Raw genomic sequence first — 26,489 nt, 5'->3', positions numbered from 1 at the left:
TGAGGAGTTAAACTCCAATCCAAATCATCACGGTTAGCTTCCAATTGAAAAAATATATGCTAATCAACCACATAAAGGAAAGAACATGGCTTTCACAGCTGATCAGTAATATAACTGCAGTGTGCTCTGCAGGATAGAGTCACGCCAAGTTTGAGAAGCTCAATGAAAAACATCCACAGTTACCTCTAAATCCTTTAATCTGACTGAAAAGTCATGCAGGGCCCCTTGATCCACTCCAAGAGCAGCTCTTTGAACCATCCGAATCTCAGAAGCTTCAATCTGACGTCGAAGTTTCTGAAGCTCCATCAGTAGCCAAGCCTCCTGCTTCTCATGCTCTCGGTTTCTGTCACTAATTATAACGGTGTTTGAAGAACCCACAGGACAGGTCTCAGCTGGGATCACTGTAAAATGTAAATTTTTTTTTACATTTTTACACTGTAAAAATTAGGAGGTAGCTTCTGGGTAAGCATCAACTGTCAAAAAACCAACCTCCTCCATATGGAAAGGCAATGCAATGCCAAAAAGACCTAAGTATTGATTTGACTTGTAGAACTAAGAACAAGTGGAAGATATGGGTTTTTACGCAGCTGTTTCAGGTCATGAAATCTCCCCTTCACAAAAAGAGAAACTTGCTTCCCCAAATGCAGCAGTGAGATTTTGCTTCCTAATAACTGAAAACATATCAGATGGACTAAATTCCTCTTACTTTCTCAGCAAGTTCCATGAACTTCAGAGGAGTATCCCCAAGATTCACACAAGTGGAAGGAAGAACAAAATCCCTGTGTGCAGTCAGTTTTATCTGCTATCTTGGGAGACAGCAGTTACAATTCTTGGACATGTTTCTGAGGAGTACTTTCAGTACTCTCTGGTCTCTCAAAGGCTCAGTCCAATGTCAATGGATTTCAGTGAGATTTTTCTTTTCCAGCATCTCCTCTTTTTCAGAAGAGATTTAGCAGAAGGAAAGCTTAAACTCACTACACATTTTCACATAAAAAACCCACACATCCCCAAACAAAGAAACTCAAGCAGGACAATCAATACAAAATGCAGAAGTACAACAAACCTATTTGTGGTGACCGTGGTTGATTGGGCAGTTGTATAATCAAGGTTTGGTAGTGTTTCTGGGCATCAGTGAACTGAGTTTGGATCTTTCGTTTGTCTTCATCACCAAACATCTCTGAGCCCTGGCTGTTCCTGAGGAATTCTTGATAATGGATCTCCAGGTCAGTTATTATTTTTTGGTAATCCTCCTTACGCATTGTTTTCAGCTGAAATAAGGAAGAAGAGTGTGTTGAAAAAGGAAGCAACTGGAGAAGGTTAATGACAAGTGAATCACTAGGGAACATACTAATACAGTTGTAGAAAAACAGAGGAAGTACTTTTTAGAACAAAACTTACCAAGTTGCTTTCAAAAGAATGGTGTGAAAAGTGCCATGCGAACTAATCTACTTCTGTTTTAAAAATTTCACAACCTAAGAATAGTTTGCGACTCCACATCCTTATGCTGTCTATCCATGTCCTTGTGTAGTGGGAACTATTATAGCAAGTATGCAATAAATCTCCTTAGCTAATCTTCCAATTAATCCATACCATGTTCAAAAGGGATAGTATTTTGCTTCTCCTTCAATAAAATATAACTCCTTGTGTAATCCAGCAAAAGGAAGGCCCATGGTTTTGGAGAACATACAGCTGAACAGGAGACAGCAAGCACTGTTCGGGACAGCAGAGGCCAGGTCATGGATATCCCTGGTCTACAGTTAAGACTAGTTAAGAGTCTTACCTTGGCAATAGTCATTGCTCTGATTTTCTCAATGTCAATCATGCAATAATGCCAGGATACCAGGCTCTTCATGTTGATATAAAGCTGGTTCCACAAAGCTAGAATAGCTTCATAATACTGCTCAATCCTGAGATGGGAAAACAAAATTTCAGAGTCAAAACCTGTATGTCTCTTATATAGCACAGCTGCAAAACACCCCAAGAAACATCCATTAGATGTGGAGTGTGTTAAGACTTGTTTTCTACTAGAAAATGTCCTGCAAATGAATTTATCTAAAACACTCAAAGGACTAAGTGGTATATCAAAGAATTTAGAGCTGAAATTCCAAACTCTCTCCAGTATTTTGGTTTTGATCATAGGTGATACTGCTAATAAGAGGAAAGCTTTTTTCTACAGTGATAAAGGAAAAGAGCAAACTCAGACTCTTCTTCTCACTGGATAGCCTAAAGTAATTTTAAGCATGTAATTCAAGCTAGCAAAAGGCAACACAAAGTGTTAGCTAAAAGATAAACCATGCTCTTTCAGACCAAGCTCACACTTTCAAAATACTCAGGACATGTCTATGGCATGAGTGCAAGGATTCCTGAGCTGGATCCACACAAAACAGCTCACATCTACAAGCAAATTCAGTGTATTTGCACAACATAGTGTGCCCTACCTAGTAAGTCCAGCAGTGGCATCACATGAACACAGACCCACTGTTTCCCCACCCAAGCTCTTAAGTTTGTTGCATTGTGTGGACCTCCTGGCTCAGGTCTCTTTTAGTTCAAGGATTCTCTGCACTGTGTTCCCTTCCACACAGTGACTGTGGCAAGTGCATTCCTAGAGCTATTAGTGACAAGCAGATCCCCTGCACATTACAACAGCGTTGTGCCTATCCTAACCTACATCAGTTAGGTACAGCTTCAAGGCAGGAGACATTATTAGAGATGAGAAAAACCTTAAAAAAACCGAGTTTTAAATGTTCGGAGATGCGAGCCTAGGTCCTAGCAAGTTTCACTGCAGTGAATTTCCTCAAGTCAAGAGTCTAATCTGTAATCCTCCACCCTAAAAGGGTGGGAGGCGCTCTACTCAAGGCACTGACGAAGTTTTGTGGTCAACTGCTATTTTGAGTAAACTCTTCCATCTACTCTCAGTGGTAGGTGTAATTTCACAAACCCAGGCAACTCACTTGGTAGCAAGATCCACTGCTAACGGATTGAGGGGAGGGATGATAAGACTAACGGAAGGCACCAGCATATCGACTCCTCCAGGGCCAGTCACCAGCCACTTGCTGCGCTCATTATTGTCCTTCAGGATGCATTCATCTCCTTTGCGCACTGTTTTCTGTAAGAAACACAGAACAAGCATGTTTTCTTCAGTTAAGCAAGTGGGTTTTCTAAGAGAGATGGATAAAGAAGATGCATCTAGATTACAGAACTGGGAGTGCTTCCCAGCTGCCAGGTCTGAGTGTGCAGCCTGGCTTCATGTTGGGTCAAGAGATCAGTACAGGCCTCTTCCTCCTGAATCTGGTTTCCTTGCAAAGAAAACCCAGGAAAACCAAATGGGAGCCACAGAGCGCTCTGAGCAGTTGCTGGTTGAGCTGATCATCAGACCTTGTGGCCTGTTGTGACAAATATCAAATACTGAGTGTGGATATACAGCCAGAGTAAATTACGCAATGACTTATGGCTGTAGGCCACTGCACAGTGATCTGGAGGTGTAAGGATGCTCAGTGCTGCATCCATATTTGCAGAGGGACCAGGAGAGAGTGCTGCAGAGTGAGATCCACCAGCCACATTGGCCAGAAATTCCGACACCCTGAGGCCACAGATGTAGTCATGGTGCAGGTATACAACCCACTCGCATCCAAGGGGGGAAAGCTTCTCCTACCACTTATCCTGACAGGAGCCACTCCCTGCATCATTCCACTGCAACCAGCAAATACAATTTTTGACATTACTAGTAAAAGGCCACAGGCTTTGTATTGACTCTGAACTTGTCCGGGCATACTTGCCCTGCGTAGACTTTAGCTTGTTTAACTGTGATAGCAATTGTCAAGCAGTCAGGTAACCATTGCCTAAATTTGTTTAGCTTTAGTTACAGTAATAACAAGTAGTTATTCTGCGTGGGCTGAACTCCTGTGACTCTAGAATAAAATGTGGTATGGAAAAGCGTAGACACAGAGCGCAGACAGCAGAAGTCCCAGACTGTAAAGACAAATCACAATGGCCCATTACTGGTCACTATAAGAGCGCAACCTTGTGAATCAGGTAAAACCAGTTTTAGAGATAACAAAGAGAATAGAAAAAACTGGATAACTGGCAACCAGTGAGGAGAAAGAGCACATAAGCAGAAGAAGCACCTAAGCAGACTGTTAGAAACAAATACACAAATAAACCCAAGCAGACTCAGCACTGAGCAGGAAGAAGCCACCACCACCACCACCACACTCCTCCCAGCAAAGAATTCAGGGTACCAATGACTCATTGTACATTTCCCCACCTTTTGCTAGATGAAGCCTGAAGTGTTGACCTTAGGACCCAGATGGACACTGGAAGGGTGAGCACAGCACCAAAGAGAAGGGTAGATGCTAGGAAGTGTCTGTATAACAATTTTAACCCTAGTATCAATAAGACTTTTTTGTATTAATTTGAACTGTGATTATTAATACTAATAATAGCCATTTGCTGTATTTTGATTAGACTTACTCAACCAACCGGAACCTCTCTTGTTTATTCGGAACTGAGTAAAGGTCAGAGCTTTTTTGTTGAAGAAATGCAAATGCTGATGAAAACCAGACAAAGGGGTTAAACCTATCAGTTCAACAGTTTGTTTACCAAATCATTTGCCATGTTCTAGTTTACATGTTGTTCATTCTCAGTCAGAAAGGGATACGCTACCAGATCCTGTTTGTAGTCGCACAGAGCCTTGAGGATAATGGGCTTGTTACTCCGGTAGTCTGGGTTACGTGGTTTCAGCTGCACAATCTTCTTGGACTTATTCACCAAACTCTGCACTTGCCTCTTGTATTCAAGAATTCTCTCTCGTTCATTCTGCAAAGATTAACTGTATGTTAAAACTTCATTCTAAAAAGAAACCACATCTAGTTCCTAAAGTTTAATTAATAGAGGAATACATCTGGAGCTCTCTGCAGGTAAAATTTCCATTGGCTCCAGTGGGACAAGTCTTTGGACTATAATGTAAAACAGCCACTTTAAAAAAAAGAGAGGAGAAACACCAGACTAAGTATCTTTGCAACTCTAACAAGGTGCTGTTTTTCTTCTAGATCCATGATGTGCTTAAAGTGAGGTAAGAGACACAGGAATAAATGGAAAGAAATCTGTTACAACATGAATGCTACAAAAACTATTAAAAACTACATTTGCAGCCTTGACTTCATCAATTACCCTTTTACATCACTGACCATTTTTCCTGAAGTAGATGCAATTCAGAATTGCAGGAGCTGACTCAGGATGAGCAAACAGTTAACTCAGCTATAAAAGTTAAGTCCTTTCAAAGAGACAACTGCGATACAAAATGACATAATGGATCATTTATTAAACACACTTATCCTTTCAGGAAAAATCTTTCCTTGCACCTATGAACTAAAGTATTTTCTTTTTTTAACTTGTTAGCATGTCAGAAACTTGTGAATTTGTCAGGCTCATTTCAGACTGAAAAAGACATCAGCACAGGTCCCAAACAGTATTACACAAAGTAAAATGACAACATCGACCTATTTATAGGCTACTCTCAGAAATGGGCATTAATATAGCACTGACGTTTCAAATTCTGTACAGCACTGTATATAATCATTACAGTGAAACTGGGTTTGCATTTGGTATCTGAAGAGCATAAGAGTTTGGTGACTGATTTCCATGGAAGCCAAAACATAATCTGCGAGTTGGGTCTAACAGTACCTCCAGTTCTTTGATCTGTTCCAGCAAGGTTTGTAGTGACATGCTCTTGTCACAGATGAACTTCTTCCTGATAGAATCTTGTAAATTCTTCAAGTAGCTTTCCGTGGCTTGGGCCTCTTCAAAAAACTACAGGAGAAAAGTTGTGATTTCAGTTGTACACTTCTCTCACAAACAAGTCCACTAAAATCAATGGATTTCTTTCATGAGAAATCCCAGTTCACATCTGGAAGAATGACAGCATTTACAAGTATAAGATAACACTGTGCTATGTAAAATTGTGCATGAATTTAGGAAGATTCTGGTACAGAAAAAGTATCTTTCAGTTATCCAGTGATGGGATTCACCCCTTCAACAAAAGCAGTGAGGAATATGACATCTACTATGAACTGTTGATCATATTCACAATCTGTAAACTAAATTCTGAAGCTCCTTCTTGAGCAAAACACGTCAACAGCTCTTGAAATTCTCACATGTAGAAAGCACCAAATACAGTTTTTTTGTTACTCAACACTGCTAGCAAATGAAAGTAGCTTTTTGAAATATACGAATTTTTAAAAAATATTCGTATATTTTAAATGTGTAAATGCTAGCAGAATATGAAGTTTTTGACTGAAGTAATAATTTATGAACAGTTACTTGTCTAATACTTGTATAATTCAAAAGTGAGTGTGAATTCTCCACATCGCTACTCACCTGAAAGTATGCCGCATTCTCTTTCAGATGAACATCAATGCATTTGGTAATCTGAAGAATCCAGCTCCACTGAGTTTGTAGTGTATCCATATAAGCCTAACAAAAATAACAAAATAAAGAACTGTAATCATCGCCCTGATCTCTCTCCCATGACTAGACTCAAGCACAATTATTTATGCTCCACATAAATGCAAATGAAAGATCTGCTACAACAAATTCATGCATACCAGAAAAATACAACTCATGCATATAATTCCATGACTTCTAAACATCTACCTGACTGAAGAGAGTTAAATACCTGTTTGTTGGATGCAGAGAGAAATTTGTTCATGATTTGAATTTTGTTTCATCACCATAAAGCCTGAAGTGCATGAACAAAAGGGGATGACTGGGAAAGTAAAAAGCACAAACAGTAGTGCAAGTAAAATATTTCAATTGCAAATTGTGTGTTCTCCTTCTCCAAGGGACACTGTCAAGCATGACTGTTTATTATGACTACTTTTAAATTTAAACTTTTTGGAGTCCTCATGTATATTCTTAAAAAAATAGTTACATGACTTTTTACTTCACTGCTGAAGCTTACGAGGATCTTTCCTTTAAGGCAGAAACTGACCGCAGAGGAAATTATGAGTAGTGATTTTACACAACATGATACCAGATGAATCAGTAAATATACTGAAAATCAGAGACGAGTAATTTTTTTCCTATTAACTTCTTTCAGTTTCAGAGTTCTTACATATACTTGAAATTATTATTACAGCATTTTCTAGTAAAATGAGATTTTTCAAATTGATGCAGCCTTTGTAATTGAAAGGTAAATATATACCAAGCTGTGAAAGCAAAACCATCTCGGCTAAACTACAGAAAAGCATTATAAATTTCAGTTGCAGAAAGTATTTGCACTTGGATTAAATATAAACCCTCAGCAAAGGGTGTGGCTGTCTTCAAAACATGCCTGCTAAGAGAGCAGACGAACAAGAACGGGATGCCTTCCTACCATTAATTCTGCTGCACTGAAGTCAACTCATAGGAGATACAGCAATCTGAATACATTTAGACAGCTCCATAAGCCCATATATTAATTTTTATATGCATCTATGATCAGTTTTGGTGGCAATGAGAGATTTCTCCTGAACTGTTAAGAAATTTGCAGTACTAGGGGCCAGGTTTGTAGGAGAAGGTAGTATTATTTATTAGATCAGTCAATATAGCTGGAAAAAAAATGGACATGCTTTCTGGCAGGCAAGCCCTTCTCCAGATCCAAATGTGGTATTTCGTTTACAGACATTCACTGAGACCTTTTCTCACATAACAACTAAAGGGTGAAGTTAAATCATATGAAATCTAACTCACCTCAATTTTGTCTGAAGCAGGGTGCTGGTTGAGCACTAGTTGGTCACTTTCTTGCTTTAGCTTGTTGAGTTCTTTTTCTTTAAGCTCCAATTCACTCATGCGTTTCTAAACAACCAAAGCACAGCAGTAAACAACCCCCCAAAGGTAAATCACATAGGATGGTTTAATTGAAACTTCCCAGACAGTTAGGATTGTGTAAAATTATCCCTGCTAACATTAAATATTAATTCTATTCAGTTTACTAAAGTTAAATAGGAAGACAGTAGCATCAAAAAGGTACAAACATTCCAGTTCTGGTCTCTAGGCTTGCCACTTATAGAGTAGAGCATCCAAAATATAGCCCTTTTTGTCAAAGAGGATTGATGGAAGCAAGTATGACTGCATCTTGCAACATCCAGAACAAGAGAACTAAGAAAAAGTATCTCCTCAATGATGTGAACTGTCATTGCTTTTTTAGTTCAGGGATTGGCACTGACATGGGCTATAGGAACATACAGGCTCAATTTGCCTATGTACTCACAGAAAACAGGAAGCAGCAGTGTAAAACACCTCTGACAGTACTCTAAGTGTGTTGCTGGCAAGATGTCAGAGGAAGAGTGAGCCGCTCCCTCTGGAATACCTTTACTTCCTGGTGACAGAGAACAGGGCCTGATACGGGGACCCTCATCCCCTAAATAGCCCTAACAGGGAGAACTAAATTGCTTGTCCCTTAGCATAACACGCCAACATAACAGCTGTGTTAGCAAGCCATGCATGATTATTAGTGAGTTGTACTGAAAAGGTCAGTTTTTAAGCTCAAAATGAACCATGACAACCAGTTGAGCGAGAGCACAATCTTTCAATAGGTATCCAATCTTGATTTAAAAAGGTTGTCACATAGTACTTACTCCAAAAGCGTTGATAAAAATCCCCAGAAATTTAGAAAGAGTGAAATACCCACCCCATGATCAGCCTCCTGAGCTAGGCTGATCCTCTCTCACTATGCTAACAGGCAGCTCATAGAAAGGAGGGGGAGGCTGGGCTCTCTTACAGAGAAGGCCTCCTGCTTCCGGGCAATGTCAGTGTTCCTGTCACTCCAGTCGTAGAGAAGCTCCTCTTCCTCACAGTCATTGATCCACATGATCTCTCTGCTAGTGGCTTGGATGAGGTTCTGGAACTGACGGAGCTGATCCATTCTCTCAAAGGAGTGTTTCTGCAAGGAATTCCAGAAATGAGAAGCAATAAACACAGAGAAGCCCATGTGTGGGAGAGAGGGGGAAGTCAAAAGCACAGCACATAAATTTTGTTTAAACTAAGAATAACAGTAAAAAACATACCACTATAAAACTTGGCAGTGGACAGTGGATAACATGCCTGGATTTATGAAACAATGGGAACCTAAAGTCAGACGCTTCTGAAAGTTCATTTCAAACATAAATGTAGCGGACGTAAGCCAGCAAGCAAAACGACATGGGGGAAAATACAAGTGGGAAAATTCAAGACCATTCATCATTTAACCTGACTTTTATTGACATTTGCTGCTGACAGTATATCCTCGATGTTATAGTAGCACCTTTTGCACAAAAGACACTCTTCATGACAAGATTCCTTCCATCCTCGCATCTAACACACCTCCTGTTACTTGAAATGTGCACAGGGATCAGCTTCCAATTCCAAGGGTTATGTCTGTTTACCATTTGCATAAGATTCTTGCTGCATTTCATACGAAGACCCAATGTGGATGCACAGCCCTACAAAGAATTTGGTTCTCATCCCAGCTTTGCGTGTGATTTTTTTAAGCTTTTCGTATAGCCTAACTTCATTGATAAATTTAGTCCCATTGAGGAGGCAGAGTTCTACTCCTTATCTGCTTAGTGACCAACCCCCTTCCTTAGGTGCAAACTAGAACCTTACTTTTGAGGATAAGTCAATTTTATAATAGGTAATGACTTAATTTCAAGTTCATGACTCAAACTGAGCCTTATATTAACTACAAAACACTGCCAGTTTACTGCTGGATGGAATTACTTAAATATGCAACTATCACTCTAGTGAAACCTGAAATGTTCCTTGATTATAAGATCAGTGTTAGCAAAGCAAAAAAAGCATTCATCAGAGGATATCAGATATGAACACAACTTGTGCTCACCAGCAGCCCTTCATATTCTTCCTCCAGCTGATGAACCGCAGCCTTCTCACGCTGAAACAGAGACAGTAAATATTTAGTGTACCTTTTAAAAGAAGTTTCTGATTGCTTATATTTCCTCTACAGTGTCAGTACCATGATGTTATTACTTCAGGTGGTAATTTGAAAACGCCTGCAAGGGATACAGGGAAATAGTTGGTCTGTGCTGTTGGAGGATCACCAGAAGTATAAAAACAAGGCTTGGACCAATTTATTTCCCCCAGCAATATTCAGTACATAAGCAAGGCTGTACAAAACCCCTGTATCACAAAAACAGCCCCTTAAACTGGACCTCTTTCTGTACTGAACTCCTAGACAATTGCAGAGAACCAACTAGTCCCTAGCTTGGGAGACTGTGAAGTAGTATAATCTATGATCTTAGCAGGAGACTGATTTTTATTCCTGCTTCCCTGACTGTGAAGCTGCACAACCTTGGAACAGGTATTCCATAGGGCTAGACCGTTACTTTTCCTACTTGATCAAGCAGAAGGGAAAAAGGAAGTAATATCCCTTTCACTCTTCAGCTTGGCTGAGAGATCAGAGATCCAGAGCCGAGTCCCATTTCTTCAGATTCAACTCTTTCCTCTTGCCCATGTAAGCAATTAACAGAAAAGAAGAATAGAAACAAAGTGAGCCTGGAAACAAAGTGAGCCTTCTCTCCCCTATCCCTACTTGCAGTGCTAATAGCAGAGGGAGTTAACCACTGCATTTTCAGTGGCTTCTTTATTCCAATCACAAAACCCAGACCAGACCAGAAGCCTCAGTGGAAAACAAATAAGAACAAGAATAAAATAGCTCTGACCTTAGCCCAGAGTTTGGGCATTTCTTACAAAAATCCCCTCATTGCACAAGGCTTTATCTAAGCACCCATCTTATCCTTTTACTTTGTTGTTTTAACATACCTAGACAGTAAATGAGAATAATCATTCTTAGCCATCTTTCCCACCAAAAATGTCACCAGATTTATTTGCCAGCCTTTGTACACAGCAATGAAATGTTACATAGCCACTAAATTTTCATTTCAAGATTTTTGGGAAAGAAGGGGAACAAAAAACAATCATGAAATAGTAGAGTACCAGCATTGAAAGCAGTTGCCATCATGACATCAGTGCTTTCTGAAGAGAAGCTGAGCTATTCAGCATTTCTCATGGCAGTGGAACACTGGCAAGCCAAGGGTATGGATCTAAACTAAGCAACGTGTAAGGGAAGACAGTAAATCTTACCAGATCTGTTTTGACTTTGTCCAGGTGCCAGCGATAGTCTCCAATGGCATTGTGAGTTCTCCTATGGTCACTGATTTGTTGTTCGATGGATGCTGCATCAAAACCCCATTTCACTAGCTCCATTTCAGCCTAAGAAAAAGAGAGAATATTTGTCTTTTCGTTTCCAACAAGACATTATTATCTAAACCAGAGCATCAAGGAACTGCACTGAAGAAAACATGACTATGCAATAAAGGGTAAAACTGAACAAGGTAAAGTTCAGAACAGGAGTAAAAATTTCTTAAAATTGTCATCACTTAAACAGTGTGAGAAGCTCCCAAAGTAAGAAGAAACAAGTAGGGGAAATATTTGAATAGCTTAAAATTGACTAGATAAAGCACACTTAGTAGTGTATTTTCATCTCTGTTTTCTTTGGGCCAAACTGTTCTTTTATGTTCTCCAGTATATCACTGGTGACTCTGAAAACAAATTATGACTTGGTCATACTATGTTACTCATGCAATTCATGTGAAAGTACCCAGAGTGAAGCTCTGTAGTCCAGTACACTGTACTTCCATTTTAATTACACTCACGTAATTCCAAAGACCTCAGTTAGGAGCAGTCAAGCTAAATGAAAAAACAGAAGTAAAGCTATGTAATTCATAAACTGAAATGATTACAGAACATGTTGTTTGTCCGGCATTTTGGCAACATTTAATGTGGGGATGCCAAGGGAAAATCTCCAGGAACAGCCTTTGAAAAACAGTAATGCACCTGGATAATGATTAACTTGAAAACTACCTGATTACAGTTGTTTCATTATCTTCAAATATTAAAATTCACTGAATTCACTATTCAACTGCTCAAATTACAAATCATCTTTTATGCTGTGAAGACACAATCACAATCAGCCTCTGTGTATATGCCTGCGTGCGCACAGGCACAGCAGATAGATCTTAATCTTGGGTTGGGACTGAATTTGATAATTACCAGCCTGGAGCCCAATCTTTATGACTCAACAGATATCAATAAAGCCTGAATGACACTCAAACGAAGGGGTTTAAAGGAAGGGTTGGAAAGGTTCCAACAAACAAAACCATTTTACATTCAGCCACCTAACAGCTACAGGACTTCGACCTTTCTTATTATATTTATACATACTAAAGAGTCCGTATCAACAGGAGCAATCCTGGATGATTGCCAATATGTGAACAATGGCTGTCTGGATTTCAGCGCACCTTCCCTAGTCCTACAAGGGAAATTTGACCAGCACTCCTACCACCTGATTCTGCTGTCAGCAAACCATCATGACAGAAAACAAAAACAACGACAGAAAACCACAGCTGCTCAGAGCTTTCTCCCACATCTCATCACATTACACCAGGAAACATTATCTTGTTACCATATTAGCAGATAGTGAGACACAGTTTGCACTGTGGAGAGAAAAAGCCATGGCAGAAAGTTCAAAAGAAATTTTCCCAAAAAACTACAAAAGCCCAACAGGGAGCTAAGTGCTTACTGGCCTCACCTCAGCTTTGCCTTAAGGACTGAAGAGGGGAGAGTGAGCTTTTTCTTTCATAGGAGCTTTTGCGTGGGAACACTGCTTTGAAGTGCTTGCTTATGCTTCCCACGATTAGTGAGAGGTGTCTGAGCAGGGTGTCATGTGGCTCCTTTGGGAGATGCCGCATGTTCATGATCTTTCATCACTGGAAACATGCCCAGTGCACTGTCAAATATCACTCCTCAAAGCATGGCAGGTCTGACAATTAGCCTGCTCTCCCAAAGTATGTGTAGAGCAATCATACCTGCTGCTGCTCTCTTGGCGCAACACCTATAAGTGTTACCACTCAAGAGTGTATCTCCACTTTCCTTTCTTCCTCTGAAACATGCCACAGTGTGGGAGCGCCCTGAAGGACTAGACTATGACTAGCACTCACATAAAAGTATGGGATCTGCTGTACAGAGCTGTCCCCTCCTCAACTGGTTTGCATAGCAGCCACCTGGTAAACACCATATGCAGATAACGACAGGATCACTAAGCAACGATCTAATAAGGTGAGATTAAAAATAATGCAATTTCAAATTACAGAAGTTTGCAAATTTTAACTTTGACCACCTTGTTCCATACACCCTACCTGTCTCTCAGAAAGAACTGTTCCACCACAAACATTGGGCTTCAGCAGCACAAAACCAGACTACAGGCTTTTAACATGTGTTTTCTACCCTAGGCTACACAATCAACAGCTGGGCAAAGGCAAATTAGTTCTGCACATGCAACAGAGACATGAAAATGCTGAAGTTTCTATTTAGGCAGTGACTTCTGAAAGTCTAGTCCTGTGACTATCAACTCTACCTTCTGGCTCCCACTGTGATAAAGATAGATTAGAGGGAGAACAACTGCAAAATACTGAACAAAGGTTAAATCCATGAAGCTGGTCCTAACTGTGTAAAGGGTTAAAATAAATACGAAGCATGAAGAGTATCTGCAGAAGGAAGGAAGGAAATACTGAGCATTATAATCTCTAATGCAAACATGCTGATGCCTTTTGTTATATTAACAGCTGTGTCACATTTATGTTTTTAAATCTGGCTTCCATACTTTTTCCTCTGCAAAAGAAGACCCCAAATCCTTTTCTGTGTTTCTGTGGAAATTCACTACATGTACAATGCTGCAAGTAAAAGAGAAAAAAAGAGAAACTTGGAACAAGATATTAGAATCTATGTATATCTTTAATGTTCTACCGGCACCCAAAACATTGCTGTATGCAAGGTGACATTCATAAGCAACATCAGTTCTTAGCATTTTCTCTGAGCTTTGGACAGATTTACCTTCTGCTGTCTCATCCAGTTTAAACATTCACTTGTGACACGTTTTGTGTACTCATCCCAGCCTGAGCCACTCTGAGAGGAGTAGCAACCACCACCTTTGGAGCTGGCCCTCCGGGCACGGGGAACACTGATGGCTTTATACAGGGCACGCATTTGCTCTTGAAGTTGAAGCAGCCTGAAAGTGAAGGAACCAGTTAGCTTCTATGAGGAGAACACCTAGAAAACATGGAAACTATGCAATTCTTATCTCCTACTGGACCACCAAGTATTCAAAAAGAAACACTGAAAGCTTAGGCCACGGAAAATGATATTGGTTAAAATTTCATGGGACACCCAGTGTATGAAATTCTGTGAGAAATATGTTATCACAAGGCCTTTCTCCATGTTAGCATACCCAAACTGAACAGGTTTAGTTCCACTTTGCTGATCTCTGTCACATCTTGCAACATCAGAGAATGTGAGCATTACACACTGCAAATTTACATCTGGCACGTTCCCTTCCCCAATCCTTCCCTGGCCATACCTTTTCTGATACATGTCACAGGGCTGGCCCATCTGCCTCATCTCTCTGATGAGCCCATCCAGGATATCCATTTGGTCATTTGCCTGTGCAAAACACTCTTCCAGATCTCTGTTCCCTCTAATCTGGACACCATCCCCATATTTCAATTCCTAAAAGAAAGAGATGGAGATCAAATTAAATATTCTTTGCATAAGCTTCAGCTTGGTTATATTAAGGGAGATGTTATGAAGAGTAATTAATTTTAAGACGTGTGATGGGTTCCAACTATTAGGCAGCTGCTATGGTCTTTCATTGTCAGTTTTAAGTGGCAGAAGGCCAATTAACAAAGGATCCACTCGTTCTAAAGTCCTTATTATGAATAAAATGTACAAGGCAATTATTAAAACATTATACAAACCAAATATTTCCATAAAGAATTAATATACTCTGACATCCATTTTATTTCTAAAAAAAATGTGTACATATTTGCTCACAGCTGTTTTATTTCCCACTTGGTTGTAATTAGGTCTGTAACTGTAGTCTAATTATAGTTATACCCAAGTGTGTGGAACAACTTCAGTGCAAATGCTTGGAAAAGAAACAAACACTCTATTCTAGCGGTGGTTTCTGCATATTGCTTCTGATTTTTGCAGAAGTTTTTCTGAGGCTCTGAGTTACAGACACTGCTCCTTCCTTTCCAAAATACAGAATGCACCCCTTCTGCCTGGAATCAGCTCTATGCCTAGACACATTTGTGTACCATCCTATCGCCCAAAGTCTAGCCAAATTCTAGCCAAATTCTCTGTGCTCCCTCTCCATGCAGGGGACCCAAATGTTCACAATGCTTTGAGCAGGAAAACAAGACTTTTTGATCTCAACCCCCAGTCACATAGCCACACTGAACCAAGCACAATCCAAGCATGATCTGCTTTTGCAAAGAAAATGTTGATGGACCTCATTACTTTGTCCCTCAAAAAAAAAAAGCAAGCAGTGCATGTTGTGGAACCAAGCTGGAACTAAACATTGCTTTCTTTTTACTTCACTGCAGAAATATTAATCCTGAACAAGAGGCAGTATTTACTCTGGCATTGATTTTTATATAAACATGCTCACACGTGCTGCATCTCCAAAAAGGAAATAAACTGCTAACCACAGAGTTCATTCCTGAAGGACTTTTGTGTCCACAGAGGGTCAAAAAATGTACATTAAATTGTATCTACTGCAAGAACTGTGAATGGATTTTGGATCTCAACGGCCTCAGTAGCAGGATGCACTCATCACCCTGATCTTCCTTTGACTTCAGCAGGAACCAAGGACATTCCACATTTGCCAGGACTGAATCTAGCATCACTGTATAACACAGCCACCAAACACAATGGGTTTATATTAGTGTAGCATTCAGCAAAGATGATCCTTACATATTTGAGATGAAAAAGTCAAGGAGATTCCAACCTGGTTTCATACACTTCCTTAGGAATCATTTGGTAAAATAAAACAAATGTATTCAAGGGTTTTCCTATGGTGGGTCAAGTTCATTATAGCTCATAAAATGATGCTGATATTCTACAGGATACACTAAGAGAGTATAAGTGGTCAAAACGTTATTAACAACTGTTTACACTGACAGTGGCCTTGATCTAAAACTGAAAAAAAAGATCCAGTAGAATGTGTTAGAAGTTTGAGGTGGAGGGAGTTCTAACTAAAAAGTCTCCTTTTTCTTAATCGGATGCATTTTAATCAGTTCTACTGAACACTGAAGGCTGACAGGAGAGGGAGACCTACATAGGACACGCGATATTCCACTGCAAGGGTAAGCAGCACAGTTCCCTTACATGAACAGCCGAAAGGGAAGAAAGCAAAAGAAGAACCAGACAGCACTGAGTACAGATAACAATGTAGCATTCATTCCCTCCAATATTCATAATCACTTTTGATAGGCAGAACAAAAAGCACTCACAGGTTGTACTATGAGTTCAGCTCGCATCAGGCAATCCGAACAGTTTTGCAAAAGCTCTTGAATGGTGTTCTGACGTCTGGAAACTGTACAGGTACCATTCTGACTGTAGGGGGAGAAGAATACAATCAAGTAAGTACAGAGCAATCACACATTTTAAAAAGAAATAAGAAGTACAAATTTCCAACAGCTAAGGGAAGTTACACGAATCTAGTTAAGCTTCAGAGAGACAAATATTCTTTATCTGGCGCATTCTTGCATAATCTCCCTGTGAAGTTTTAATGCTGATTCCCAAACAGCATAACCATTTTATAATTCTGCAACAGCAGACTTAGAATGACTTCGCCACAGCATCAAGCAGAAGGCAGAAACTGTCATGTGGTAAAGGAAAAAGGGGTTCTTCCAAAGCAGATATTTGTAACTTTGACTGAGAACACATTGGCAGCACTATCGTAGGAATAAATTATTCAAGATCTTTCTTAAAGCCAATTTATTAGTATGTAGCCTTTACATTATGTTATGTTATCCTACACGTTATCACGAGAGCCATTGAACTTTGAGTGTAAAAAGAAAGCAGGGATGGATTCCCTATGCAAGCGTACAAGCACACAAGTCTATAAAACTGTATGAAGGGCCCCGTTATCAGCACAAACATGTGAAGCTAGTGCAGTGTCTTAAAAAGGCATTACAAGATGCATAAGCCATTACAAAAATAGATGTAGTGGTTGGAGTGGGAAGACGTGTCTCTGACAAATAAATAAAAGGGGGAGTTTGGGGGTTCCAAGTAACCCTGGAACTGAAAACGCTGGTAGGGAAAAAAGTCAAGGTAGGTAGCAGGATCATTATTGTTGATTTGCACAGAATCTACTTTATCCATACCACCAGAACATTGCTTTTTCAGCATATGCCCATCCTGGGATTCAGTCACCAAAACGTGCCACTGCTAGCTGAAAGTGGGTGAGGTGCTTTGAGCTAGCAATCATTCCTAGCTGATGGGATTAGAGCTCCCAAGCAAGCCCAGACAGTTCCCAAACTGATGCACTTCTCAGTGAAACTAAAATAAATCATTACTAAGAGATGGTAAGAAATTAAAAGGCTTCCAAGCCTTGCCTGGTTTTCTAACTCCTATGCTCACAGTAGGTAACCTTTTCCAATACAAATCACTGAAAGACTAAATCTTCAATATAACACTAACATCAAAAAGACTATCCATGCAAACCTGTCCAATTCAACAGAACCAGCAAGTCATTTGAATTCAGTGGAAGTCTTTCCACCGAGTTTAACAGACTCCGATGAGATTTAATAAGAAGAATTTTGGCAATGCAAAAAAGACTGGAAGAGCTGTTTCTTGGAAAATCACTGCAGTGAAGAGACACGCTCACTAATAAACTTCAAGAGCTCTTAGGCAGCGTGTGTAAGTTTGTGCTTCAGTAGCATGCAGTTTTCCTATCAGCGTCTTGAACAAGCATAAAGTATTTTAGGAACTTTTTCAACCTGCTCCTGTTAGTGCCAGGGAATAAACTTTCAAAGACACAGAGACAGGACTGGATATTCATTGGGTGACTTAAAACAAGCTGTCCACAAACAACTCCTGACTTGCACTCTGACGCTCTAGCTGCAAAAATGTTGTGCCCTACTGTGCTATGCACCCCTGTGTATCTTGGAAACAGCTGAAAGAAAACAATTGTGAAAAATAAAATATGGGTCGAATTTTCAGCCAGGCTTCCCATCAGCTTCCTTTTCTCAATCATTCCTTCTCATTAGGCACAGCTGTTGTCTTTGGACCTAGAACCATCTGACCGCATCTAAAATTTACATTAATTGCACCCACAATTATTATCATTAGCAAAACATAATAAAGAAGGGAAAGGAATCTTCCAAGTAACTTTCTCTTATTAGAACATGAGAAGAGTATTTTTTCTTCAGTCACTTTTTTAATCATTTCCTGATAACTTTAAATGTCTGACATCCATTAAAGCCAAAAGAACTATAGATGAGAACCAGATCCCTACGGTAATAAATCAGCATATCTCCACTGGCTTCAGTGGAACTTCATTGACCTCAGAAAATCCACTTCACTTTACACTGAGAGGAGGCCTAAACAGTGGCTGTCACAGATAACACACTAAGAAATTGAGAAGAAATGAATTGTTTTCAAATAAATCAAGCTACTAAACTGATTTACAAGACAGAAAAAGTAGAATTACAAGTATTCTGTGTTCAGCCCAATGATAGTAGAATACCACATTCAGCATCATTGTCCAAATAATAAAAAAGTCAGATAACTGAAGATTTTTTAACACAGATGCACAAAATTGACTCACTTACAAGAGCAAATGGGAGCAGTGGGAGACCAAAGAGCACTCTGCATTAGATTTTCAAATAAAGAGCTAGAAGCTACTTGTTTACAGTTCATGGGGACCTTCATAAAAAGAAAGCAGTAAGTGTTAAAGGCTCTTATAACCAAGAACACAGGCAGAAGCTGGAGCAATACAAACTTAAATCAGAAAAGTGGCACAATTTTTCAGCAATGAGGCTTTTTGCACTTTAGATATCTTTTTTGTTGTTACATGTTAATCAACACAAAAATAATAAGATCAATAGGAGGATAATGGGTGAAAAGGTAATGGCCTGTTAAATGCAGCAGACAACACTGGGAGACCTAAAGCCTATCATCCTATCAGCCAACTAAAAATGGTGCTACACTGCATTACTGGGCATACCTAGAGAAAGCAGATGGCAGTACAGGAGCTGATGTGCAATGGTACAGCTCCACTAAGTCAAGGCGACTCAAAGACTTGACACCTGAAGAGGATTTCAGTGCACAAATATACTCAAGAAGAATATAAACCAATCTCCAAATTTAAAAGATAAATAGTTGCAGCAAGACAATACCTGAACATATATTGGTTGGCATATAAGACGGCACTAGCACAATCTGACATGAATGTAACCTAATATTTTTCATCCATGCAACAGCAAAGCATTTCCTCAGCAGTTTCAAAAGCCTTCAGCTTTGGCGTAATCTTCCTCTTACTGAAGATGACAGGCCTTTAATGGGAATGAGTAGATCAAAGTAGAAACCCCAATGCACAGTAAGCAGACATCCCACCTTGAGGCAGAATGAAACAGCCAAAGGAAAATCATATGCAATACGCTGTCATAGAGGAAAAAAAAAACACTGAACCAAAGAAACCTAATGCGTGATCATGGTAGGTGGCATCGTAATGTGCAGGCAAGAAAGAACCTGGATTTTCAAAGTACAACCACGTAACCTGGATGCTGTTAACAGAAATACATTTATGTGCCTCAGAAAGACACAGGACCCTGACAATCTGCACCTGACACAGACTAACTGGATTACCATGGAAGGTGTTTCATCAGTGTGTCTCTTGCTTCATCTGATTTTGTTTACATTAAACAGAGTAAAGTGCAAGTAATGTTTGGTTATTGTAATAACTACTGCTCTTATGATGACTTTTTTTTTCATTTTCATTTTTAACTATGGCAGTATCTAAAGCTCAATTGGTGAATACGATCCTGCTGCACCAAAGACTGCAGATATGCACAGTGAAAACACGGACAAGTTTTTCACTTGTTTTAGAGTATCCCTGTAAATATAGTATGCATATTCAAGCATCCTAGCTATCTGGGCAGAAAGGGAAAGAACTGGAGCTCAGGCCTTTTGGCAGGTCTTATAAAACAAGAGTGCATGGACTCTACTAATAAATATACATATTTGCAAGGATCTGATTAATTGCTATACTGCTTTGGTTTTTTTAAAGTCTAAGAAACAGCACAGATGACTGAAGAAGCCTGGATTGCTTCAGAACTTAACTACCTATTTGTACCTACAATTCAAAATTTCAGACTGCAACTTTTATTTTGAGGGTAAATCATGAATTTCAAAGAGATGCTATTAAAGTGACTTTATTTAATAGTCATTAACTATTAAAGGAACAAAGGAAAAAAAACGGGGGAAGAGTTTTTGTTTTAAAATTATCAGAATACATCAAAACACAGAAGAATCGCTTTTGATTTGGGGAGAGCTGCAGATTTAAAATGTAAAACCCCATATCTCCCTACTGCCAGAGGAGCACTAGGAAAGGCACAGTGTCTTAGGGTTCTGGTCCTTTTGTACAGAAGCCACCCTGCTTGCTCCATGTAAGACAGAACATTGCTGCCTTGTTAGACTGAGCTCTTGCTCTCCCAGAGAAATAAGGGGATGGCCCAGGATTGCTGCTGCAGCCGGGCTTTGTGCAGAATGGTATTTTAGACAACATCTCCCTGCTGCAATACACCGACTGAGCTAAACTCAGTCAGGACTTTACTGGTGAATCCTCAATTTCTGAACTATGTTTACGCTTAACTGGTAGCGGTATCAGTGATTCTCACAAGATCCACAGCTCTACAGAGAAACAAGAACTAACTATTCCTGCTTTCTGTAAATGGGGCTGAAAAACGCTCTCAAGGCCAGGCAATGAGTCATGAGAGTTGAGATAAATATTCCAAACACAGTTGGTGCCTACTTCTCCAGAACGCACCATGGGTGATTACTGCTGCCACTGACATATTCGAGCAGTTAGAAAAGAGATCATAAATGACATTTTTGAATAAATTATATATCCTCTGTAAACATTTATCTTCCACCCTAACAAGTCCAGCTGAGTTGTTATTAATGCAGAACTCAAGTGGTGATGGAGAAAGCCGGTTACCTTCTGCTTTTTCCTTTGCCCAGCACTGCTAAAGACAAGCATACTCCCAGCGCAAAGCAATGTGGCACGGAGGCTGCTCTAGTCCTGCCTCTGTTAGTTTACATCAGGAGGCTGCTGTGTTACCTGGGGGACTATTAGTGTCTAGAGAAGCAGGGTAAAGGGGCCATACAGAAGTAGGTCTGGCAGCTATGTGGAGCCTTCCAACAGCTCCACATTTCCTTAAAACTTTGAAAAGCACAAGGAGTCCTCTTGGCCCAAAGATCTGATTTGAGAGAGTACATGCAAAAGACAAATAATCCCTGTTAAATATTTTTGGTTGCTCCTCAAAACATTCAGCCTTTTGAAAATTAAAAGCAAATTTTTTTCATTTAAAAATTAAAGCAAACTTTTATAAAGGTCTTTTTGCAAGCTCAAAGTATCCAGCAACTCCCATACCAGACAGCCGAGTAAAACAATACCACCTCTTCTTTTTTTTTCACCCACACAGACTTGTTTGAACAAGACAGGGATTCATCAAGGGATAACCTGGTATGCCCAGGGCACAGAAGCTAAAAGAAAAACCTGAACTGGATTCTAAATTCCCGGCACAAAGACTGCATCCATCACTGGCTTAACCTCCCCTCTGCTGCCTGCTAGTTGTTTGTGTGCACCTGCAAATACACACATACACACAAATCAAGTATCAGAAAATGGCTTAACATATATGTATATAGGCCAGCTATGACAAATACAGATTCTTTGGAGAGAAATGGATACAAGATGGCTAATCACAATATTCCTAAGAGTATAACCAGAAATTAAAATACTATAAAACAACTCTTTTCTCAAAGAAGGTGAATGCAACTGTCAGAAAAATCAAGAATGTCATAATCATGTTTTCTTTATATATATCATTGTATTAATTAGTATTAACTTTGGCACAGTGCAGCCTCATCAAGCTATTCCTATATTCTGAGGACACACGTAGGTTAGAACATAATGACAGTACAGCTCAAAAGATACCTGTATCTTGCATGACTGGGCTCTTCATATCATTAGAAATACATAAAAAAAATCATTGGTGAAATCTTAAAACTACTGAGGCCAAGTACCTTCAGTGGAACCAGGATTTCACAAGGAATCCTGCCACACCTTTTCCAAGAAAATTCTCACACTCTTGAGTGGCACGTTTTCATCAGTGAGGTTTGTAATATTAATCACCAGAAACAATGACACCATTTTTAAAGGCAATACTTGGTAATTATAATAGGCTGAACAAATGTTTACATAGGCAGCGCTCTCTCTCCAATTTCTAAGTCTGAAAGAGGAAGGAACTGAATCCAGAGTCCAGCCTAGAAGCAAGATCAAGGGAATGCACCTCCTCTCAAGAAGATGCACTTGAAATGCAGTGAAACCCTTCACTTAACAGAGGCTTTTATTCCTTCAAAGATAGATAGCTTGAAATGGAAGTGATATCACAGATACACCCATAAAAAAGGTGAGTTAGGAAAGGTGTAATTTGGTTTTCTTCCTATCTTGTTGCAGTGTTACCAGTTGTTAAGACTTTGCTGACTCAAGCACAATATGTGCTCTGCTAGCATGATAGGTATTTGGCAATTCAGATGTATTCTTTACTCTCTGTCTTCTGGTATTTTTATTAGTCACTAGGGCACTTTTTACGTCCAGTGTGCCACTTGACAGAGAAGTTTAAAGGGAACGACGTTGTTACACCAGCCCTCTTACTACCCATCTTGGCCAGGACTCTGCAACCACTGCCAGGCTGAAGGGCAAAAAAGCAAACTTTGAAGAAGTTTGAAAATTGCAGAATATGCCTCTGGTGGTTTTTTTCCTTCTTCCACAGTGTATCTGTGTTTTATCTCTCCATAGCAAAGATATCAATAAATATTTGACTGATGAACTGGCAGTTTTGGAGTGTGTGACTCACTGTCAAGCTGTGTATCTGTACTCAGGGCCAAGCTCCTTCCGAGTTCCCAAGCCAGAAGAAACTGGGAATGTTGTAAAAGCACCTTGCGGAGCCCTAAGGGTAGGGAGCGTCTTACATTGCTCTGTGAGTAATGCAATACTCAGCACAGACTTGTTTGGCAGAATACGCCCCAAAAGTTACAAGACCAGACCCTAAGTCGAATCCTACTGCAATTAAAATTAAGGTACAGTAATTTTTCCCATTTAAAAAAAGAAGCATCAGTTTTGTGAGTTCAGTAACTTGCCACTAAAATTTGGCACAAAAGATATCAGGCTGAATGAAATTATTAAAACCAATTCACAGGTTATGGCCCTGATTCTGCAAACACAACATGCACAGGATTTAGGGGATCTTCTGAACACAGCACTTATGCAAAATCAGGCACAACTGATTTTTTTCTTTTTCTGGCAACAAAACCCTCATTTTGTTTTTTGAAACACATTCTGATTAAAATAAGCACCGATTTAAAACAAATCTATGCAACTCAATAAGGTGCAAACACATATAATGTTTTTCAAATAATTATGTAAAGTGTTTTGAATAGTCTCATATATAAATATATATTAAATAAAAAAATATAAAAATACATTTATATATAAAATACATATGTATATATTTTGATCTCATTAGTCTTTAGTTCCATGCAGAGACCTCCCAGTAAAGTGAAGAGGCACTTCTACTGTGCCAGATAAGCCTTTTCAAAAAGGAGATACAAAGATTGCATGTTGTAGAGAGCAAATGAAAGGATGATGATACAAGGTTGTTAGTCTCTTGATCAGGCCTGTCCTTTCTACTCCTGCTAAACCATCATTGAAAGCTAAAGAAAGAAGAACCAAACGAACTATGGACTGGTTTAAAATATGTAACAAAAGCCAAAGAATGCTAAATTAAAGGAAGGTATTTATCCTCTAGCGTAAGTCAGGAGTAACAGGGAAGTTACTCCAGTGAAGCCAATGTAGTTGAACCAGAGTAAAGTCTGTGAAACAGAAAATGGTCAGGAAGTAGCATGTTCTGCCACTAATTTTTTATGTCTGTCTCCTACAATCATTAAAGGTACTTGCAATGGAGCACCACTAGCAAAACAGGCCTTCAAAAATGCAATACAGCTACTGCATTTTGGAAGCCCAGTATGTATAATCTTCCCTGGTAAAGCACTGAATTGCTCTAACTGCATAGCAATAAATAGGTATTCTCATGTTATTGTAATAGTACATATACATGTCACAGCAGAAATTAATTATAACTAATACACCTATGCACACACCAAACCAAAAGGCAAATGAAGCACTAGAACTAAGGACTGGACAAAGTAATAAACAAAAAATAGGTAGAATGTGAACTTGTCTTCCATTGCATGGTCCTCTTACAACAGGTCCGAAGCACCGAAACAGAGATCTAGGTGTTGGCTAGGGTAATCTCACTTCTCAACAGCCATTTGTGAATATGCTTAATAAAGCTTACATGTTGTCATCTGCCGTTTATTGTATATGATTAATTCCTTTAACATCTTTCTGTAACCTAATCAAGATGTCCTAACAGTAAAACTGGGGGTTAAGCTCTAACCCAAGTCACATCACAGCCCTTCTGAATGAATTCCTAAATCCGTGGCATCAATAATTAGACCACTAGCTTTAAGAGAGCCATTCCTCATGTACCAAAGAGTAATCAACAGCAGGGTTTAGTACGGGTGGCTCATCATACACCGGGACTGTTTCCTTCAGTCATCGTAACTGGCGCCTACTCTTCAGTCCTGTGAACCCCAAACCAATGGAAAAGTCTTCATCACTGCTGTACTTATTTTTCATACATTCAGAGCAAAGTCTCTGCCAGAACTGATGTGCGCAGATTCCCAGTACACCTGAAAGCCGCTAGAGCCAGTGTTCCCCATGTGGGGCTCAGGGCGCGCACCCTCTCCGCCAGACCTTGACTGTGCTTGCAGCAGCAGCACGGAAATTAAAAAGCTAACGCAGGCGGAGGGGAGAAAACAGCCCGTGGTATGGCTTGGAGCACAGTTTTGCTCCTCAGCCACCAAAGATCAGGGATCCTGGCCTTAAACCTCCATGCTTGGCACAGGCTAGAAACGAACGCAAGGACACATAAAAGATGGATTCCTGCTAGTCTACAGTTTTGGTTTTACAGGCCTAACTATGCCACTGCTGGTGATGGCAGCGAGGCCTGACACTGGATATCGCGTATGGAAGCATTTACATCAGTACAGTTTATTTTGCATCACCAAGCAAAACTAAGCTGTATCAACACCAACCGGCTGTGTCAGTATAGCTGATATAAATGCATATATGCTGGGAAGTGAAAAGGGGACACCAAGGTACCTTTCTGCTCTTAATCCCGTTACTCTCTTCATAGAGAGTCTCCATGAAAAGAAAAAAAAAGGAAAAAAAGTAATGATAATTAAAACTGTTCTTTGCTTGCACGTAAAAGGCTTTCAAAATTAGTCTTCTTGGGTGGGTGGGGAGGGGGGGGAGCGCAAACTTGAACGCAGGTAAAGCCAAACTGCAGGCCGCACTGTGAGGAAGTTCACCGCGGTTCACCCGGGTCACCGCGCCCGTGTCCTGCCGGACAGCCACTACCCGAGCCCGGCACAAACCGGGAACCGAGCGGCGGGCCGCAAACGCCCTCATTTCGCAGATATTTGACGGCGGGAGCGGGGCCGCCGCGCCGAGGCGGGGGGCGCAGCCGCCGCTGCTACTGCTGCCCCTGGCGGCGGCGCCCGGCCGCGGGGCGCCATTTCGTGTCGTGCCGCCCCGCCCCGCCCCGCGGGGGCGCCATTTCGCGCCGCCCCGCCCCGCCCCGGGCAGTCCCGTCCCTCCGTCCCGGCTGCGGGCTCCCTCCCGCGCTGCGCGGGTCCCGGCGCCGCCGTCGGGGCTCGGCGGCACCTACCCGTATCCGTCCGAAGCGTAGTCCCCGCTGTAGGTCTTCTGCTGGTAGTAGTAGGCCTTGTGGCTGTGGGTGGTGCCCCCGCCGCTGCCGCAGCCCCCCGCCACATGGGAGCTCATCTCGTAACGCAGGTCCGTGCCGGAGTCGGCCCGCGCCATCCTGCCCAAGGTGTTGAGCCGCGGGTGCGACCCACCGTTCATGCTCATGTCGGCGGAGCGCCGGGGGCCGCCGCAGCCCGCGCGGGGAGGGGCTGGTGCTGGGGGAGCTTGTGGGGGGGGGACAACCCCGAAGCGGATGGGGGGGAAGGGGCGGCGCTGTGCGCAGCGGAGGAGCGCGGCGCCGAGGTGGGAGCAAGGTGCGCGGCGAAAGGCAGGGCAGGCGGGAGGCGCCGGGGCTGCGGCGCGCAGGGTCCCGCCGGCGGCGGAGCCCGGGCGGGCGGGAGGCGCCGCAGCGGCGAAGGGCGGCGGGGGCTGCTGGCGGTGCGGTGGAAGCGGAGGTGCTGTGCCGTCCCGTCCCCGCCGGCACAGAAAAGGCGAG

The 26,489-nt window shown here is 41.0% G+C and overlaps 1 protein-coding gene across 1 annotated transcript in view; it reads right to left on the bottom strand.

Annotated features, from left to right (window-relative positions):
* DSP (desmoplakin) overlaps positions 1 to 26,158 on the bottom strand; it is a 41,067-nt gene extending 14,909 nt beyond the window's left edge. The window contains exons 1-15 of the mRNA XM_067290835.1: positions 25,956 to 26,158; positions 16,383 to 16,485; positions 14,447 to 14,595; positions 13,924 to 14,098; positions 11,116 to 11,244; positions 9,857 to 9,907; positions 8,759 to 8,920; positions 7,729 to 7,833; positions 6,376 to 6,471; positions 5,683 to 5,808; positions 4,663 to 4,815; positions 2,952 to 3,106; positions 1,781 to 1,907; positions 1,064 to 1,268; positions 184 to 401 (exon numbers count right to left, since the gene is read on the bottom strand). Of these exons, the coding sequence (XP_067146936.1) occupies positions 184 to 401; positions 1,064 to 1,268; positions 1,781 to 1,907; positions 2,952 to 3,106; positions 4,663 to 4,815; positions 5,683 to 5,808; positions 6,376 to 6,471; positions 7,729 to 7,833; positions 8,759 to 8,920; positions 9,857 to 9,907; positions 11,116 to 11,244; positions 13,924 to 14,098; positions 14,447 to 14,595; positions 16,383 to 16,485; positions 25,956 to 26,158 (2,157 nt within the window). The remainder of the gene's footprint in view (positions 1 to 183; positions 402 to 1,063; positions 1,269 to 1,780; positions 1,908 to 2,951; positions 3,107 to 4,662; positions 4,816 to 5,682; positions 5,809 to 6,375; positions 6,472 to 7,728; positions 7,834 to 8,758; positions 8,921 to 9,856; positions 9,908 to 11,115; positions 11,245 to 13,923; positions 14,099 to 14,446; positions 14,596 to 16,382; positions 16,486 to 25,955) is intronic.
* Between the last annotated feature and the right edge of the window lie 331 nt (positions 26,159 to 26,489).

Source organism: Apteryx mantelli, chromosome 2 (assembly GCF_036417845.1).
Source record: "Apteryx mantelli isolate bAptMan1 chromosome 2, bAptMan1.hap1, whole genome shotgun sequence".
Lineage (NCBI taxonomy): Eukaryota > Metazoa > Chordata > Aves > Apterygiformes > Apterygidae > Apteryx > Apteryx mantelli.
Note: the sequence above shows the minus strand (reverse complement) of the source record. Positions and strands in the feature narration are given on the sequence as shown.